The sequence below is a fragment of the Stegodyphus dumicola genome, chromosome X1 (genome assembly GCF_044657685.1).
Source record: "Stegodyphus dumicola isolate Sdum_Otavi_A_Nest chromosome X1, ASM4465768v1".
Classification (NCBI taxonomy): Eukaryota; Metazoa; Arthropoda; class Arachnida; order Araneae; family Eresidae; genus Stegodyphus; species Stegodyphus dumicola.
In genome coordinates, this window is record NC_140780.1 from 245,593,383 (window position 1) to 245,615,743 (window position 22,361).

Consider the following 22,361-nt stretch of genomic DNA (forward strand, 5'->3'; position numbering starts at 1 on the left):
AAATTACTAATTCTGGCTACTTTTACTTGCTTATACTAAAATATAATAAAAGTATCACATTTGAGTATGAACAAGTAAAAGTATCTGGCGTATGTCATCAATTAACATACACGTCCTCAAATAAGGTAGAACAAGCACTTTTATTTATTCTTGTATCATTTATTATACAAACAACACTGTTCTTATGTAAAGTTTATTTGTTTTTCTAACTTTACTTCTAGTGTATTACTTGATACAAAAATAAAAGTCTGCTCAGATGTTACTTTTTGAGAACTTAAAAACCAAAACAAAAAAAAAAACAAAAAAGACAGAGAAAAATAAAAATCGGATTGTAATAACCTTTTTAATTGTTCAAAGCTCTATTCTATATTGCTGTTAGGCACAACAACATTTTTAACAGAGCAATGCAAAATGAAGAATTGAATACGAATGCATGTGATTTGAATCAGCCAGAACTAAAGGATCATGGATCACTTTTTAAATAAGAAATTACTTGACCAAATTCTACTCCAAATCATGCTTAAATTAATATTTGAAAGGTCTACTTTTTCTAAGTGGGGCATAGTTGACATGTTTATTCGAAAATATTTAATCGATTAATGCCTTTATTTAACTTGTAGCACAGTCGCATCATTCCAACGTTTTACTTGACACGATTTCCTTAATGCTGTTCTATTTTACATAAAACTCTATAATTCTCCAACACGTTCTTTTAAGTGACTCAGAACAACCCAAGGATAGAGAACATTTAAACACGTGCTCTGCACTTAATAATTTTAATTCTGCAGCCCGGAGGTACTGGGAGACAAAACGGCTAAAATAGAGTAAGTGCCCCAAGCCAAGCACTTTTTAATAAATAATAAAATGAACTTGTATCACAGTAACATATGTCAGTTTTCATGTGAAAACTAATTTATAGAAAGCTTTTGGTCTAAAGTCTCAAATTTTATATTTATTATGCATTCAACATAAACTTTTACTTTTCTATCATTTTTAGGCAAGACTAACGAATTTTGACAAAATGACTGAATTTCACATTATAATATCAGAATCTTTGGAAAGAAAGGGTAAATGGCCAATAATCCATTCTTTTCATAGTTTATTTTTATCACAAATTTAAGTAGCTTTTAAAGTTAACACTATAACTAAGTCATTATTGAAGTAAAACACATCGTAGCTATGTCCAACAATTTATGAATCATTCTCTTTGTATCTCTTAATCCTAACCCTAATAATCTAACACAACCCGTCAATTTAAGAGATCGCTGACAGAAATTATAAGTAAATTGAATTTTTATTTAATACATCAGGGCTTTAGCTTCAGTATCCTGATAGGGTAAAAATCTGAATCATGTGTTAAAATAGAAGACGGCAGCATCATTGTGAACATCAAATTTAATGCAAATTGGAAATATTAGTGTTTGTGTGATTACGTTATGGCAGTTTAACTAATATTGCTTCTGAGCACTATAAACCTACTTATCAATTATAAGTAAGCTTTTGTTGTAAAATATATTATACAATATTTTTGAAAGCATTTCATTGCTGCTTGGAAACTGAGTTACCAGTACAAAAGCTGAAATAATATAATATTGTATAAAAGCTAGATTAATATAATATAGTAAATAATCTGTTAGTATAAAAGCTGATAATAAGTAGTACAGAATTTGATACTAATACAAAAGCTAATTTGATACTAATACAAAAGCCCAATTTTCTAGTCTATAACCTGATTACCTCTTCTTTTGATCCTTTTGACAAAGAATTTACTAAAACGCATGAACTCAGCATTGACACCAGTCTCACGAATTATAACTATGTATACTGATGTAAGAATCTTTTATAGCTAAGTACTTGCAATATTGAGAGCCACTGAATTACATTAGGTTAAAATACGTTTCAAGACATTCATCTCTCACGGAACCTGCAAGTGTAGTGAAAGCCTGATAATCCGGCATGTTAGGGATTTTTTAAATTCTGGATTATCAAGTATGCCGCATTATTGGACTTTATAATGTTTTAGAAATTTATTTTATGAAATATAAAAAAGAAACATTTTTAAAAAATCATTATAACAAATCCTACAAATGTATTTAAAGATTTAAAGTACAGTACAAAATAAATTTTGTATATTAACTTAGCATATTAACTAATTTATATTTTGGAACTTACCTCGAATGCTTATCTACTTCATAAACTCAGCATTCAATATTTCTGATTTGCTGAAGTGATTATATAGTGCTCTAATGCAGTTGTTTTTGACACATGTTTTCACACATGCACCTTTTAAAAACTCGAAACACTACAGATACACACTTATTTAGATTTAGATCAATCTTTAACAAATCATTATAACAAATCCTACAAATGTATTTAAAGATTTAAAGTACAGTACAAAATAAATTTTGTATATTAACTTAGCATATTAACTAATTTATATTTTGGAACTTACCTCGAATGCTTATCTACTTCATAAACTCAGCATTCACTATTTCTGATTTGCTGAAATGATTATATAGTGCTCTAATGCAGTTGTTTTTGACACATGTTTTCACACATGCACCTTTTAAAAACTCGAAAAACTACAGATACACACTTATTTAGATTTAGATCAATCTTTAACAAATCATTACAACAAATCCTACAAATGTATTTAAAGATTTAAAGTACAGTACAAAATAAATTTTGTATATTAACTTACCATATTAACTAATTTATATTTTGGAACTTACCTCGAATGCTTATCTACTTCATAAACTCAGCATTCAATATTTCTGATTTGCTGAAGTGATTATATAGTGCTCTAATGCAGTTGTTTTTGACACATGTTTTCACACATGCACCTTTTAAAAACTCGAAAAACTACAGATACACACTTATTTAGATTTAGATCAATCTGTATCTGCACTAGCTGTTTCTCCTGTCACACAAATATTATACACCTGAAATCTTTGCTTGAACCGAACCAACCTGTGCTAGCTATAAAAGTTTGGCTGTAATTCTCACCAGCATGATATTTTAAAGTTTTAAATAAATCACAGGCTTTTGTTTGAATAGAAATCAGTGATAATGGCACTCTTTTTTGCAGTTGGTCAGTCATGTATTCAATAATTTTTCCCTTTCATAAATAGGTCTAGTTCAATGTTTAGTAATAACCATTGATCGTACAGAAGCAGATGCTTTGTTACATCATGGAGAACTCTTTCCCTTTAAAATCATAAATACTGTGGAATGAGCTAGTTTCAAATCAGAGGCAATTACATTAACTTTTTCCCCTCCTTCGTATTGCTTAATCCCTTTCATTTTCACATAAAAATTAATTGTCTTTTCTTTTTTAGCTAGTTGATTGCAAGGCGATGTCGATTTTCTTTTCTTAGCCTTTTTATATATTAATTAATTCCATAACTGTATAATATGAAAGAAAAGGTTTGCCACAAGAACTGATGCACGTATATTGACTGAATAGCTAGGTGACACAGAAACTGCGAGTAATGCGCGGTGTTTCCAAATCTAATAAAGGTGTCAAATTCAAATCTCTTGCTTCTACAGTTGATTTTTTTTAATGAGAACTGTTGGTAGAATGTGCTGTTACAAAAATAGCCGTACGTTAGTCGACAACCATCTGCAGTTAACTCAACCCACAATGCAGCAACTGATAGTATACGGCATTAAAATGAACAAATTACTGAACACTGATTACATGTTTACAATAACTTGCACACTAAGTTTGCTTTTCCAAATATTTAAATAAATCATAGCTACGTAAATATTCTTACAACTTAATTAATTTTAACTGTAACGAAAAACTATTGAAAATCAGACTCTCTGATTTGTCGTACATTTATATTTCTTTACTATATTCCTCAAAACTTTATTTCTGATTTATTACTGATGTTTTTCATTACTTTTAACAAGCATTTTCATATCATCTAGCAATCCAGAGGTACAAAATATTTTAAACGAAATATTTAACAATAAAAGAGCAGTTGTTTAAAATCAGTTTATATAAATAAGCCCCAGATTACGTTGATCTAGAAAGTGTTAATTTACATTCGACTATATTTCCTTTCAAAGAATTTCCCAAGATTTCATATATTTCTAAATAATAACGCTGCAGACTTTAATAGTCCTCATTTATTTCCTTTTCTGTTTTTTATGAGACAGGTTTTTACATACAAGTGTCATTCTTAAGGTATAAATCTTGACGGGAGTGTTGTTTTTAAAACCTATTTAAAAAATTGTAAAACAAAAATACCTATAGGATGCTTTTGTTTTTGAAACTAATTTTGGAAAGCAAAAGCCTGTCACGGAATCTTGGAAATACTAGAGATTTCCGTACAAACACGGCACACACATCTCCTAGAGCAGCTATTCCTCGCGACACTTAAAATAGTATTCTTCGAAGAATAGGATGAGTTATTTATGCAATGCGTAGAATGGAACATCATTATATGAACTACAAATAACTCTCTCCTCTAACCCAGAAGCTATGAAAAAAGTACAGATTCGTTTTTCCTTTTCCTTGCAATTTTAACTTCAAATAATATAATTAAAATCACTGCGCAGTGCATTGAGAAATAGTAATTAAATTTCGAGATAAATTGTTTATTTACAATAACATTTTACACGCGTGTTTAAAGTGATGCTTGTAAGACTGCAGCTGAATCAAAAAAAGAGAAAAGGCATACTTGGCAACAGATTGAAACATACGTGTCGGTATATCTCCACAATTGAAATACTTTCCTTAGGATATGTGAATGAAAATCTGAATGCCTATCTGCTCGTGTTGGATTACACCAATGAGAAACATCTAAGAAATAGATAACTAATCACGAGGTGTTTTATCTTGTGACATATTCATATACTATGCAGCCGCAATGTATTATAATTACCTCGGATAAACCTAGATAACAGCTTCAATTTGCAGAAGTGGCGACCTGATTATAATTTACTCATATTCGCCAACATAATTAACCTCTATCATGAATGAGGACTATGGTGGCGAAACTTTCTTAGTTTGTTATAAATGACTTTTCTTAGTTTGTTACAAATTAATTTACGATGTTAAAAATGTCTTTTGCTCAACAGGCCACATAAATGTAATATTACTCCAACTGAAATTTATTTCTTACTGAAATGGAATACTCTGCGGTAACTTCAGCGGTAAGATATTCCAGTAGATGGTTTCAGAAGACTATCCCTCCTTTTCTTTTTGTTTCAAGAAATGGTATGACATTGCATTAGCATTAATATGAATTCCTCCTCCTTTTGTTTCAAGAAATGACATGACATTACATTATTGACATTGGTATGAGTTTCAAGAATCCGCATTTTAGCTCTCCTGATAAAGATTATAAGAGGCCGTTTTAACTGCATGATTTCATATAAATTAATAAATATTTTATGTAATCGTTAATTTCAGCCAATCAATCAAAATTATTTCAGTTTTACCTCATTTAACAGTTCCTGCCCAAATACTTATTTCTGAAAATATTTTCTGCCTTAAAACTGCCTATAAGGCGAACAATAATAGGATTGTCATTGATGAACAATAATATGAAGCATTATCTATGTAAAAAGCGTGCATAAATACAAATATAACCTAACATGGACGTTTTTGACTTTGCTTGCAGCACTTCATAAATAAAACTTTATTTTCATCATTTATTTCTTTTCAATATAATACTAATTTTCAGTACAGGCTTTTAAATACTAAACAAAGAAATTAATCTTTTGCAAAGCAGGCACTTATTAAAAATTACGTATTTTATGCATAAAAACATATTCGCAGATACCTTTATAGTACTATTATTTGCCTATCAAATTTTCTTTACAGATACGTTTTGCTTTCTCTTCTCTCTAATTCGCTGGGTCACAGTCTCATTATCTCTAACATTCGTCAGTTTCTACAAAATATTTTGAATATGGCATTTTCAAGCATGAAGCTCCAGCAAATCAGAAATATTCCTCAGTTTACGTGCATTCATCAGTACATTACATAACTGAGCAGTAACTATATTACTTCTTTTATTTTTTTAATCTCCTTTTCCGACTACAGACTTTTACCATTTCGTAATGAGCATTGCTTTCGCTTTTGTTTAATCGATTATCGCAAAGGACTGTCTGCCTAAAGGAAAGCTTCACGTTGCTAGTTTGCCTAAGAAAATTTTCTTCAAATGTTTTCGCTTTTATAAAGAACTCGCTAAGGCAAACTGGCATGTATTCGAGTTAAACTTAGGAAAAACTACGAAAATCTCAAGCAGCCAAACCATTCGCAAGGAAACGAAATTAAGGCGAATAACCAGTGTTTTCAGCGGTTTTATGCATATAGCAACTGGTGAGGGGCTCTTATGCATTATTAAAGTACAGCATTAAAAGCATTTCCTCTGGTTTAAATTTGAGATTTTTAAACGCTGAGTTCCTTTCTTAAACAAAGCATAGAAATTTTAGTTGTTCATGTAACAAAGATCTTCAAATTCAAATTAAATCAATCATCAAATAGAAATGAAATCAATCTCCAAATACAACTCAGTGTAATCAAATCAATCTTCAGATACAAATTAAAATTTTAAAAATTCAGGTCAAATGCTTTAAGAAACTCATCTAAGTACTTGGACAGCTAACATAAGTTTTTTTTTTCCCCTAATTGCATTTCATAGCTTAAAAATCAGGAATGGTAGTTTATCAACATAGCAGTAGATACAAAATCAAAATATAAAAACTGTGCCACGTTCAGCCGCTAATGACAAATTTAATGCATTAATATTATCAGTTTAGATCAAATCCTGCCTAATTTTATTTACAAGTAAACGAACAATGGTCATTAAAAGAATGCATGTTCCATATATATCGTATAAGACAAGGGTGTTTCAGATTTTCTTAATTTTTGGTGAAATTTTTCTAAAAGATTTAGTTGCTCGCTGTATAAATTTAAATTGAAATAGAGATATATTGGAACAAAATTTCAGAAAAATTAAAATTCATTAAGCAGACTACGAAAGAGGAAAGTAGAAGTGTAAGAGAAGTTCGCCAACTTGAATTTTAAATTTTGGAGAAATTCAAACTTAGATTGATAATGAGCTTAGAAAAACGCTGCATGGTTTTCCGAATAATCTCATGTAGGTACTTCTTTTCCAAGAAGCAAAATTATTCTGTTAAAGCAAAGAATATTTTTATCGCATGAAACAGAGAGATTAGATTTTCTCCAGATACATACACCTTTTTCCTACAATTAATGCTGATCAAAGTGTAAATTTTGCTTCATTTCAGAGAGAAGGCAGATCTTACAACCGGCTTCACTTGAGACATTTTCATGAAATATTTTCATGCTTAATATTTATCTGAAATATTCTAAATTCGTAGAGATGATAGATTATATAATTATACTTTGATTTTTTTTCTATTTATATAGATGTTTCACAGAAACTTTGAACGCAGAACAAAACACATAAACGGAATTTTTAATAGTATTATTTTAATAAGGTTTCAATTAGGTAAATAATCAAAAACTCACAGAGTTTTTAACCCACTTCTTTTTAGAGACTTTACACTTTTACTTATTCTTATGCTACACTGTTATATTTATTATTTATTAAAATAAATATAAAATAAGAAAGCAGAAAAAATATTTAACACCTTCGCAATACAACATCTCATGTGTACTTTTTTAAGAAATTAAAAACTGAGCGTCCTAGCATTAATAATCTAAACAACTAACCAACTTACTAAATAACTTCTATAGTTGTACAACTAAGATATATATATATATATATATATATATATATATTTAATACTAACACGTTTTTTCATGTAATTACATTTCACATAGTAGTAGTATATTACTTTTCCCTCAGTAGATTAAATTGCATGAAAAATTAAATTCAGCATTTGGCGTTTTCTTTCTGCATTTTGGATTTTTAACTGATCTTCAATTTTGCAACATTTATGTACATAGACAAAAATATGGGACTCATTCATGTACTTACAATTTAAAGTCATAAACGCACAGAGTTCAGCAGATGCATTTCAGATTTTAAAAAAAAAGGGTGGGTGGTGTATTAAATGCTCTATTACTCATGAACGAAAATGCATTTTAGTGGTAAATAAGTATTGAGATAATCATTATACATGCTATCCAAGAAATACAGTAAGTGAATTGAATAGAAACATAGTTCATAAATGTATGATAAGAATTGTTGTAAATGTATATTGTAAAAAAGACCTGTGCGCTTACAGAAGGTATATTAAATTAGATGCGTTGACATATAAAATGTACTAGACTAAATTTGGTTTGGTTTGGTTTATTTAATTATGGCAAATCACGCTAGGGCTATCTGCCTAAACTTTAGACTAAAGAATGAAACAGAAAGGTAAATTATGAAATATGAAAGTAAAACAAATACCTATTGTGGTGAGAACTGTGGTAGCGAAATAAAAGGCTCCCGCAAACTTCCATTGGATGCCAGACTTGTGGGGCACGCTTTTGATAACTATAGTAGTCCAGATCCTATAATCTTCTTGCGAAATATTGTATTTCTCCATGAGGAGATTTTCAACGTACTGAAGAGCTTCTTTTTGTCGGTCCTCGTTGTCCGATTCGAGTGCGTCGAAAATTGCGGCTCCCACCAGCAGATATGTAAACGTGCACACGATCAGTGACAATGTCCGCACGTTTTGTTTCTTCATTCCTTCCGACGTAGTCGTCGCATTGACCAGGGGGTCGGGTTGAAAGGGTGGTTAAAGCCGAGAGTACCCCCTTTCGAGCATGAGCTATCTTTATTTTTTATTCTCGCCTGAGAAAGGGCGACCATACAACAGAAAGAAGACATCAAGATTTCTAACTCAAATTTTCTTACAGTTCAGCATTCAGTCTTATGAGTAAAAAATATGGTCCTGAACAATGTGTTGATACCCGTTTGTCCACCAATTTAGGAATCCATAAGCAGAAATTGGGTGAAAGATTTGGGATTGGTTTGAGCTTATAAATGTGAGTTCGAAAATCTTTTGCTGTATTCGCAAAAAAAGTTCATATATTAATCCCATAACATATCGAAGATATTTAACTTATTTTCCAATTTGATCATAATAACTAACTTCCACTTGTGCAACAGCTTAACCTAGTTTTCAATATATTGTATTAACAGACGCTATCTTAAAGGTGTCAAATCATTAAACCTAGAATAAAATCATAAATGAGGATCCTTTTGAAAAATTTTTCGTTTAACTTTCATTTTCATCAATATTATGAACAGTATTAATCAATGCTCCCTCTCAATTAAAAAGTAAATCTTAATTTCAGGCAGCATTTCTTCAATTTACATCTCTTAAGAGAAATAAAATGCAGTTGCTTTAAGCTATCACGTTAAATTAATCACAGTCAAATATTTACAAAACAAATTATAAAAAAAGAATTGTTTCTCGAATGCAAATACCTTGAAAATGAGTCTTCTTTAAAAAAGCAGGCATAATAACGACCCTACCAGTCGAGCAATCACTTCTCGCTTGAGTCTGTACAGCTGGTGAAAAATGTCCATTTGAAATTTAGAAATATTAGTTCAATAACTCGAACTTTTTCAACACATTTTATGCGAGAAGTTGTTTCCGGAGTGACCTTTGGCAAAGAAAAGTATACTCAGCGGCAATGATGATCACGATGTTGAAAGTGCAACTCTTTGGATACTTCTTTCCGTCTGCTCCAAGAAAGGCACTGCTACAAAAAGGTCCCACATGCGATGGTGATAAGGGACACAGGTGTCCCCCCGATGTACAGTCCCGCCATATTGCCGGCGAGCTGATGATAAAATTCACAGTCGTGGTCTCTGTCTATGATGGTATGTCGTAGCAGCAGCGCTACACTTTCAGTGACTGCATCGTCTGATGCTCGCTGCATCGTCTGCTGCTGCTGGCATCGCGTTCGAGGGGATGCCCCAAGCGAACCCCCGTCGTTTTTTGCCGCTTCGTTTCCAGGTCAGCGCTCGCTTCGACTGCTAGTGTTTGGGTTCAGATATCGATTAGCGCGGACAGCAATATGCTGCTCTCCGGTTTCCGATCCTCGGCAGCCTCTCCCTCGCCGGCAGTGCGCAAGCGCGCTCCTCTCTTCTTTTTTATTTTTTTCCCATCTTTACAGATGGTTTGTTGGAGTGGGTTGTGACGAGGTTGGCCCGGCAAACAAATAGGCTTTTAAATGCCAAACACTCCAACAAATTTCGCACTTTCCACAGTCGCCGCATATCACCGCTTTTTGTGGTGTCATCCACATGATCGCTACCTCATTTCGATATCGATGTTACTCAACTATAAAATGAGCCAACGCAGGTTCTGAAACTCTTGTTTATATTTTTTACGATAAATCATTAAGATGCTACTTTAACAGTCCTTATATAAATTCGATTAAATATTGTCTCATTATTTATTTAATATTTTTCTGCCATCTCAAAGAATGAAAAAAGAAATTATCTGAGTTTTGTTTTCTTTGAAGTTTTGAAAACACGCAGTTTGAAAGTAAATAAACGATAAACCTTCTTATCTATTTAATGAATTAACATACGACAAAAAATTAAATTCGTTTTTTGAAGATGAAATAAACGAGCATGAGCAAATGTGCTATTAAAATTAAATAAGGAGAATTTTTTCCCCCTCAAATAGCATCGGAGAAAGCTCTAGACATTTTATTGTTCAGGCATTTAGCATTTACGTTTTTTGCTTTTATTATTATTGATTATAATAAAATTACAGTCATGCTTCCAAAGGAAGTAAGGTTTGTTTTACTGCTCTAAAAGTTCTTATTTTTTCCCCAGATGGGAGTGATATATGTTAATGAGGTATTCTATAAAAGCGCGTAGAAGAAAAGCGCCAGTTATAAATTGAATTGCATTTCACACTGGAAAGAAGCACTTCTCCGAATTGCTTTCCTCCTCTTCTAATTGACGTTGCTATTGTTGTAATTTACAAAAAGTAACTTCAGCTGCGGAAACGATTTAAAGGCTTGGAATGACTTGGTATACCAGATTTCCGGAGAAGTTGTCTCAAACTAGGGTTTATTTATTTAGACATTTAATTTCGAGGACAGTTAGAAATTTCTGTAACTTCAGGCTAAGAATGTATAATTACCATCTTGGATATATTTAGCATTTATTCCTCACAGTATGAATATTTGTACTCAGAATTATTCTGAGGATTTAAGTCTGGTTGGACATCTAATGTCTGAATCGCGTGCAAATTGTAGCTCTCTTTATTGAATGCACTTAACAATCTTTGTGTAGCTGATATTCTGTAGCATTTGAATTTCTATAAATTGTAGTCGAGAGTTTGAATAGCAGGTATAAACAGATGATTACTCGAAGATTTCTTCGATTACGTATCGAGCAGGAAATAGTAGAATATTAAACAGCAGATTACCTGCTAAAAAGAAAAATGAAAAACAGTGTATTTTGTATAAATCTCACGCCCGTGATGTTTTCGACCCGTGATGTTTCGGAATGGGAAAGATTATTTCAGAAGACTGATAGAATTTCGTGGACATCTTAAATGGTTCATATTCTATTAACGAAAGATCCTATAATCTCATCATAAGTGAAATATTTCAAGCAAATCTGAAAGAAGATCTGCTCCGGAAGCAAACATACGACTTCTCAGACTATAAACCAAAATTCTGCTGCTGCGTTATCAATATCGCTGTTTCATAGCTTTCATTTCCGTTTAAAATCATTTACAATTAAATGTTATAATTTTTAAAATGTCTCAGAAATTTAAAATACTCACAATATGCTCCGTCTTTAAATTAAAAAACAAAAAACGTATATTATTTTCTTATATTTCGAATATACTGTACAAAGATTTAATTCTAATTTTTACAGAAAATATATGATTACATCAAGATATACTAATCAGAAGTAATTTAAGTCTATAATAATGGCGTCTAGTACGAAAATATTCTGCTTTAATCTATCTATGAAAATCTTTTCTTTCTGGGCGATAGAAACATACCCTATAAGTGCTTTAATTATGCAAGAAACAAAGCATTTATTAGCTTTATAAGACAGTAAATTTTTCATTTGCCAATAAAATATAAATGAACCAAATAAGGAATAATATAAGTACCTTGCTTGGTGTATAATCTTAGTAATGCATAAGAAATGTGAGCGAACTCGATTAGTGTTTTCCAACCTTTTTCATGCCACTGTACATCTCAAAAGCATATATAATCTCATTTCTACAATTTAAATGAAATAAATAAAAGGGAAATACTTAATTCGCACATTCTCAGTGACTGATTTTTGCCACAGTTTTTATATCGCAACTATAAACTAAATTATCAGATTTACTATAACCTAAATTATCAGAAACTAAATTATCAGATTTGATTAAGCAAGACTGGAATTGTATTTTTAAAACATTCATTTATGAAATTGTGATGTGAAAATACGAAAAAAAAAATTAACTGTATACAAAATTTCTGACTATGTACAAATATGTTAATAATAATAATTTAATAAAATGATAAACAAATCAAATATTAATAAATATATCTATGAGTATTTCCATTTGCCACAGTTATTTGTATTAATATATTACCTCCTTATTTCAATCAGGTACTGGTCTTGTCCCTATCAAAACAGAATTTTTATATATGAATATATGATCGAAGGAGCTATACTTAGCTCAAGATCCTTTTCAGTGATGATGCACTTAAATTCTTGATAATAAGCGTAGAAGAGAAACTTTGTTCACAAATGTATGCTACAGCAAACAGTAAAAGATGTTTATATCTTTTTCGCCGATGGATGGAAACTTTTTTTTTTTTTCTTTTGCATTTATCCAGCATTGAAGTTGTAAGGTAATTTTATAACAGTTATTTTAAGTTTATGACACTTTCCTATCTCTTCTAGCTTCTGCTTACAATTCCTTACCAGAATGAGTTTTTAGAATCGCGTTAAATTCAATTGAGAAGTAGAAAGTATTTAAGCTCCACTGACTTCAGGAGCGAGAGTTAGGATTCGTGAATAGCGGGCGTTGAATTTTGGCTACGCCTCCCTTAACTGTTACTACGCTCGGCCGTTACTACGTGCCTTCGCTGGCTGAGTTAATATCAAGGGGCAACTAGTTTAGAATTGTGTTAGCTTCGGCTAAATCTCTTTAGTTAGTCATTAGTTAACTCTCATTTTTTGTGTTCAAGCCCAAGTGGAGGCTTTTCTGTATGCCCTGAGAGAGGGACCAACTGTAAAATCTTTATTTTCAGCAAATAAACGGTAATAAACCCTTCTTGAGTTTAGGTTTCTGTTCATGGACTTAAGCGATTATTCGCTTAGTAGCTCACTAGGTTCCTCAACACCTAGTTTAGTAAAATAAAAGGGAGGAACACTACAAAATAATAGAACATCCTTAAACTCATCTTCAATGATGCGATCACTTTTAAGTCAAATAACTCTTTTACTTTCATTGACAAATCGAAGGCCCAGTGAAGATGCAATTGGATTTCGACCACAATCGAATTTCCTTGTCTTTATTACTTCAAAACAGTGAGGAAGTTTTCTCTCAAGCGATCTACAAGATCTATCAGTTCTTAACATCAGCTAAACATTTCAAGGGTACTTTTTTCATCACAAATTTACAAAGCTGAATTTTGCTTTGAATCCGTTAATTTTATCAGTGCAAACTAATACATTCTAAAGCAGTCCTTGCATTTTTTATTAAATTTATTTAGGTTATAAGGCATTTCTTCCGCCTTCTTAGCATACCTTCGTAGTGTAGTGGTCAGCACGCTCGATGCGTTTTCGAGAGGTCCGTGGTTCGAGTCTCGGCGAGGGCATTGTTCATTTTTCCCATCTCCTGCTTCGAAATAACCTAATAATAGCTCCACGAAACATGCTGCATTTATTTATTTGTGGGGAAAGGGAAGTTATGTAACTTTAATTATTATTAAGTTGTTTTAAGGAAAAATATAGATTTTCTAAAAGATATACAGCATTTTTTTTCAAAAAATTCCCAATGTTAAAAAGAAGCTCAAATTTTATGCTTTTATGCTTTTCTTACATCTGCTTTATTTTCTTTTATTGAATTTTAAGACATCTGAAAGTTACATATGCATCATGAAATAGCTGGAAAAAAAACTGGTGTATTATATTTAAGGGTTTTTCGGCAATAAATTAGTAATATTCTAGAATTCCTCCTTTTCCACCCGCTCGCTGAACACTGGTAGTTCGGTCCGAGGTTCGTATCCAGCGAATGGGCTGGCTGCATGGGCGTTTTCGTGGTTTTCCCTATGTGTAACGTGTATACGAGCCAGTTTCTCTTAGAAAGTCCTCCGCAAAGGCATCCCTTCCCTTAGGCAGATAGCCCTAGTGTGCTTTGCCATACTTAAATAAACTAAACCAAACCAATCTCCTTTTCTCCAACAGTGTAATCTAAAGAGACTGTAACTGGATATGATTACAATTAAAATATTTTAATGAAATTGTTTTAATAAACAATTCTAAATAAATAGTTCCTCAAATTCTAAAAAAAAAATTACAGATATAACTTAACAATGAACTTAAATTCAGTTATCACAAGCTATCCAATATTAATTAAAAATAATTAAAAATTTTCATGCTTAATTGTGTTATTCATTTAAATTACAACATATAATTCTTTTAGGCATAAATGCTTTTTAATCTCTTCTGCTACTGACCATTAATTGAAATAATAGATTAATTAATCGAAGTAATAGATGACAGTTGTACATTCATTTTGCCTGATTTAAAACTTAATTATTAATAAATTACATCCTTCTCATTGAATGCAAAATTTCAGAATTATTCCTAAATTTAATTTTTCAAGTATTCCTTCTACTAAAGCTGCCCACCAGCGGCCAAGCGGTAAAGTCGCTGAACACTGGTAGTTCAGTCCGAGGTTCGAATCCCGCGAACGGGCTGGCTGCAGGTGCGTTTTCGTGATTTTTCCCATCTGTAAAGTGTATACGAGCCAGTTTCCCTTAGAAAGTCCTCCACGAAGCATCCCTCCCCTTATGCAGATAGCCCTCGAGGCTTTACCATAATCACACACACACACCTTCTACTAAAACATTTATTGCCCACAGGCAGCCAGACAGTAAGCTGAACACTAGCATTTGGCTCTAGATTCAAATCCTAGAGAATGGGCTGCCTGTGTACATGTTTGTGCAAAATGAATATAAACCAGTTTTCCTTAGACCTATGGCCCTCTCTTGCTTTGTCATATTCCAAATAATCAATTCAAGCATTTAATGTAGATATGACTTCACAACTTCGTCCCAAATTCTATTGGGAAAATTGAACAGAATCCCTTGATACTGTGTTCTATAATACATGATGAATATAGAATGATCTTAAAAATTTAAGGAAGAAAATATAACTTATTTGCAAATGCCTTGACCCTATAATTACATTTTTCTTTGCTATGCCTAGAAAATTAAGAAAAGTAGGCTTAAGAATGTAAAAACTGAAGATAAAGAATTCATGCATAATTTATTGACATGACAGCAGTAAATAAACTAACAATTTTTTAATGAAAAATTGCAAATGCATAATGGTTCCTTAAAATTTAATTTTCTACCCTACTATTAATTTACAAAAATAATGGAACTAATTTAGCACTATAATCAAAATGACTCGGATTTTCTTCCTTTAACTGATGTCAAAAATACGATGATTATTTCAAAATTCCTCTGGATGATTTAATTTTTCTCAAAATTTTCTGTTCATTTATTAAAAGCTTCAGACTAATGTTTTTTTTATCATCATTTCAAACCACTTTTTAAATCTTCGGGAAAAATGTTTAAATCTTCATTCAACAAAATTACATTTTTAGATAGATTTTTATGGAATAACAAATTCTGTAAAAAATATTCGTTCATACAAGATATTAACTTAGTATTTGCTCATGACTTCACAAGTATTCGATGAAGCCTTTCAGTGTAACATAAGGTTACATAAGGAAGCATTTCACTTTAGTGTAATATTCCAGAATCATACATTTTATTTCAAAAAATATCATATTCTGAAAATAGATGAAAATATTGGATATTGCAATGTATTTCACTCCTAACATATACAGCTAGCGTAAAGATCTGTAATTAACACTCAATATATGTAATTCTCAAAAATGAATTTCGTTATACATAACTACATATTGCTAGATTAGATTTAGTTAACAAAAAACTATTAAAGATAATATAAAAGATCTATTTCGTTCCAGCAGTTTAATGCAGAAATGAAAATACTTTTAATACCATATATTAGTGGTTCAGAACCTTTTTACCTTTGCTAGATCATGCCTCTCCTCCTTACCCAACTTGAAAAATAGATATACACTTATTTTGATTTTATTATATTTTAACGTTTTTATAAATTAAATAAGCAAAAAAGTATAGAAAATGTTGATAACTGGAATACAAAAACTGGAATAAAAGTAATTTATGTTCATTAACTAAAACTTAAAAACAGATCTTGTATTTAAAATAAACAGTTCTAGTTCTTTTATGTTAAAGAAAAGAAATTAATAAAAGTCAGTTTTTATATTGCATGCCATACAAAACAATTTGTTTGAAAAGCAAAATGTTTTCAAATTATCCATTGTTTCACGATTATTCTTTAAAATGACATGATTATTCTTTAGAATCATACCATTTTGAAGTTTTAATATCACATTACATAATTCCTTACTCCTCAACACACATTTTAACCAAAAAAAAAAGAGAAGACTTATCCAAATGCTGGGTAATTGATGAATCTTTTATTGCAGATCTTGAAAATTGTACACACTGTGAAAAATGAATGTGACAAACAAAAATTGGTTTAATTTTGCACACAATTCTTTTGCATACATATCAGTGAACACGGGGAAAAAATTATTTATTCCAATACCCAGAATATAGAAACAAAAATAGGTTTATTTTTATTTGAAAACTATCCAAAAGGAAAATAAATAAAATAAAAAATAAATAAAATTTATAGATTATTCTTGTCTTTATTTTTAATTAATCATAGTTGTGAAGTAGCAGTTCTCTTCTTAGGATTCAAAGCATGGCTCCTAAATAAAGAAAAAATCACATTCTTTAGAAGTACATGATAACATATTCTAAGTTTGTTATGTGACATTTTAATTCAGAATCTCTTCATAATAATTATACTTGCAAATGTACTTGCACATATTCCAAATGATTTTAATCTTTTTTAAAATTAAATTGCAAACAAGATTCATATTGGTCCTTTCATTGAAATCATAGATTGCATGTATCATCCACTTTTGAAACAAAAGCAGTACAATTTAAATAATTCATTTCGCAGAAAATAATTTGAGGTTTATTAGATATTTACTATAATAATATATTTGTAATATAAAATAAATCTGTGAAGTAGTTCTAATAATGATCAGATTTTTTAAATATTAATTTCTCTAGAAATGTATTAAGACAGCATTTCTCAATCTGTGGATCCTACAGCTTGCCCTCGTGGTCCTCCGAAGTTTCCAAAGGAGACAAAAAAAATTTAGCTGAAAAATCTCAGAGTTTAAAAATTACATATGACAATCATTTATCACCTTTTCTCGTAAAGTAGGCATTTTATGAAATTTATTATTAGTTACCCCTACTTACAGACTTCCCACTCAGTCTTAGCAATAAAAGATGGATTTAAAGAACTATAACTGTGGTACTTCTTACCAACATATATCCAAATATAGAATAGCCATGCAAGAATTACAACTCATCCTTCTCATGAATAAACTTGAAATATTAGAAATATAACTCTTCTTCAATGGACTTAATTATAAAATATAACGGATTTTTATTACATTTAAAAAATATAAGTGTTTAAAAAATATAAGTAGTAATATATGCTAAAAAATTGCTTTTGAAGGGAACAGCAGCAAGGTGGTTCACAAATTATGATAATGTCCATAATCTCTATTCGAAAAAAGTTTGAGAAACGCCGAAACAGGAAAATTAATTAAATTATGCTTAATACTGGTAATTTCAGCCGTATTCTTCAAGCTTGATGATTAACATTAAAAAATTCTCAGAAAGTGTTAAATCAGATCAAAAACTACTTTTCCACATAATATGAATTTATACGTAACAGCATTTAATACTTAGCTCACTTGTAAAATATACAAAATTTTGAAATGCATGTATAAAGCCAATATAGTTATCAATGAACATCAATTAATGCATAAATTTCAAAACTTACACAATTAACAAACACATGAACAATAATGTTACATGCATTCATCCTCTGAATTAACTAGTCAGTTTGAGTATTTCCTATCTTAGATGTCGCAAAAATTGATTGCGGATTTAATATTTTTAAATGTTCCTGTCATAGACGTTTTAATACTTGTATTTTTTACATAGAGTGTCATCTTTAGTTATACAGATATTCATCTGTTTACTAATTGCGATTAAGTTTTACAGCCAGAACAGATGATACTTGATTACATTAAGTGATACATATGACAGAAACGTACTTACTCGTACTTAACACAGGTGCTAGAAAAATATTACATAGTGAAAGACAGGGTACAAAGTCAGAATCTAAAAACTTATTGACTTACTAAGCTATTTAATGCTTGAAATATTTATGATTAGATACTATCTTTTTCATCACCGACATCTAACAGTGATATGATATACTTTAAGTATAAATATTCAGTAAAACCTCTCTATAACCTTCCATAATTTTGTACAATTTTGATATTTAATGGAGGAGGTTACTTCACAAAGCATGATTATCAGTGATAATTAATATCAATGTTTGTATCACCAGAATACTTGACATAGTCACTTACAGAGGTATGCTGAAGAAGGCTTTTCTGTACTTCAAACAATGGTTTACATATTTTTAAAATTATATTTTTCTGACACTGTTATTTAAAAATTACTAACTCCTCTAAATAAAAATGTGATATTTTTATGCTTAAAGTCATTCATTTAGTTGTAACTTACAGGAAGATATCTTAAATGCCTAAAAAGACTTAATTTATGAAAAACAGCAGTATATTGAAGGGAGCGCAAGTTTGTGCAATTCTCTGATTTTTTTTTTTTTTTTAAGTGAAAATAGGTCGATTTGTACATGGATAAAGTCAAGGGAGGGCGTAATGCCAAGTTTGTGCAATTCTCTGATTTTTTTAAAGTGGAAATAGGTCGATGAGTACATGCATCTCTATCTATGTGCAATCTCTTGTCTTTGTGTAGCGGCGATTTTTGACACAAAAATCATTGCTACAGAAGCCAAAATAACAAGGTCAAAGAATTGCACAAACACGGTATCCATGTACCGCCAAAAATCGCCAATTTTTGCCAAGGGGCACCTATAAATATACTTTTACCAAAACAGGCTTTAAAGCATACTGTCAATTACATTTAAAATTCCGATTATTTTTCAACACTAGTTCAAATACTCTAAGCATATGTTTGCATAAGTTACATAACTTTTGCATCAGCAAAATTTATAAGTTAGCAGATATGCACTATGAAAAACAATTCAAATATGAACTATGAAAAACAATCTCTGAGTTCACTTTGGCCCTTAGATTTATTAAATCTATGACACTTTTAACGCCAAAGAAATTCGATACCCGAAAGTACGCTATGATTTATTTAATCTGGTTTTAAAATGGGTCCTTTTAAGTTTGGCTATATCAACAACTTATATTACTCAGTAATGCTGGATAGTGAATTTGTAATTCTTTTTCATTCTTGAAATATATACACATGACAGAATTGGAATAAAAATTTTAGGTTTTTCAGATGAACTCATATATTAAACTAATCTGTTGAATTTTATCAAGTAGTTCTTAAAAATGCAACCAACGATTAATTAAAACCAACTGCAATTCAAATTGATACGCTTTGTCAGAAAGGAGCAGTAGAACTTATTTTAAACATTCAGCAATATATAGTTTTCTGAACACATTTTTTAACGTAATGGCAGTTTCAAACATAATAAAGAGAACAACATTCATTCTAATGAGGATAATTTTGAAAATAATTCACATTAAAATATATCACAAAGAGATTTTTAAATGAAAAGATAACACAAAAGAATTATTCTCGAAAAATGCATGTGATCTCAGATATAGAAGAAATTTGGCATTGAGCTGAATATTGAATTAATAGTATATGCAACTGACGTATCATTACTTAAATTTGATTTGATATTGAATGCTATAACTATTAAATATTAGCAAATGCATTTTATAATGAACTTTGCACCAAATTTACAATACAAAATTTACAGTAAATTTATATGTAAATTTACATTATAAGTACTAGAATGAATGTTGCACCCTTTTATTAATATTTTACTTTTCAACAAGTATAAAGAAAAAAATAAGAATTTTTTTTCCCTGATGTTCGTAGTATGTTACATCATAGTTAAAAATATGTCCAAGACATCGCATTTCGATTATTGCGTTTGGTAAATGCTGGTTAATAGATGCTTTATGAGTTGGTATAGACTATCCTGGATTAAAACTATGTAAAACTATCTTAACACAAAAAATAATATACATTGAATTACTTTTACAAATATATAATTCCTCTCCGACTATATAATCTTTTAAGTCGAAACTTATCACATGTATTAATGAAATAATATCTCATTTTAATTATGAGTTATTTTCACGAATTTTTTTAAATATTACATTCATTTTTTCTTTTTCGTTGAGATTAATAATAACATATATAGTGTAATAATGCTCTGAAAAATATTCTAACGCAGTTCCCGCTGGATTAATGATAACATCTATGGAATAATAATGTTACATCTGTCCATAAAATAAAAATAATGAATATTCTAACGCGATATGTTTTAAAGCATGCATAAATATTTAACATGAGAAATTATTAGACTATAGATAGAACACTTATTTGTTTTGAAACTAACATATTAACAAATTTGTTTCTTAAGACACAATAACACGCCGAATAAATACTAATTCAGAGGTCAAACAACAAAAATCAGCGTAATATTTTCAAAATTTTTACAGGACTAGTTTCGATGGTTTTACCGAACCACCATCCTCAGCTGCAAAACCGCAAAAGTGTTTTAGCGGGAGAGTTGAATGACGCCATAGCAAAAAAAAAAAAAAATGGCTGACGGTTGTCTCCAGATAAGTTCGAAATCAGTGTTTGACGTGTATTTTATTCATTTTATGTAATGTATTTGTTATATTATTTACACTATCTATAATTAAATTCTATAATTCTTAATTTGGCGTACTATAATTTGTGGTTTTGCAGCTGAGGATAGTAGAACCATCGAAACTAGTCCTGTAAAAATTTTGAAAATATTACGCTGATTTTTGTTGTTTGACTTCTGAATTAAAATTTGTTTCTGTTTCGAAATATGAGCAGTTTAACTGCATACACCTGCAGATGTAACGAATAAAAGTTGCTGTTATTTTACTAAATGGAACACAAGCTCTGTGATTTGAACTCTATCTAACAATCATTCAGCACAAGTTTATTTAGGCGTACTATAATTATAAGCTAAACATTGAAAGAATTTAATTATAGATAGTGTAAATAATACAACAAATACATTACATAAAATGAATAAAATACACGTCAAACACTGATTTCGAACTTATCTGGAGACAATCGTCAGCCATTTTTTTTTTTTTTTTGCTATGGCGTCATTCAACTCTCCCGCTAAAACACTTTTTTCACCTTCTTCCTGATTGGTTCTTCTCTCTCAGCTGTTTTAAGCCACGTGATCACAAGCTACGGACAAAATCAAAGCAAAACTTCTTCAAAAATCGCTGTAGAGTTTACAGTTTGCTTCGGTTCTGTGTTCGTTACAGATGCTTCCTTCGCAATTGCTCGCATTTCTGTAACTATACAAGACTTTTATCTGTAAACTTCGAGGGTTTTTTTTACAGTGCGTCTGCATTCGTGGTGTAACTGAAAGCCTGCCGACGCGAATGAGAAAGTTCAGAGTTCGAATTCCGGCAAGGATATTTCACATTTTTCAAGTTTCCTGTATCGATGTAACGTAATCACTCTATACATGTTTAAATTCTTCTTTCAGTGTATGAGCTCTGGACAGAATTCTCTCTCTCGACAGCCAATTAACTTAAACATGACACAACAAAAACTGATGCTGTGATCCCGTTTCATCACAAAAAAATTTGAAAAGATGCGACCTTTCCTCACATTCACCATTTTTACGTATAATATGACTGAGTATGGGTTTTAATTTTAGACTCAAACTTTCGGACATGAGAACTTCTGCATGAGTAAAGTAATTTGTTATTTGACAAACAGGGTTTACAGACCGACTTCAAATACCAAGTGTCTGACCGTTCCTATCATTGCATCCTCACCATCAGTACGTTAACTTACG

The 22,361-nt window shown here is 30.7% G+C and overlaps 1 protein-coding gene across 1 annotated transcript in view; it reads right to left on the reverse strand.

Annotated features, from left to right (window-relative positions):
• LOC118195287 (two pore potassium channel protein sup-9-like) overlaps positions 1-10,061 on the reverse strand; it is a 53,369-nt gene extending 43,308 nt beyond the window's left edge. The window contains exon 1 of the mRNA XM_035366572.2: positions 8,403-10,061. Coding sequence (XP_035222463.1) covers positions 8,403-8,685 — 283 coding nt within the window. The 5' untranslated portion in view covers positions 8,686-10,061. The remainder of the gene's footprint in view (positions 1-8,402) is intronic.
• Positions 10,062-22,361: the final 12,300 nt, after the last annotated feature.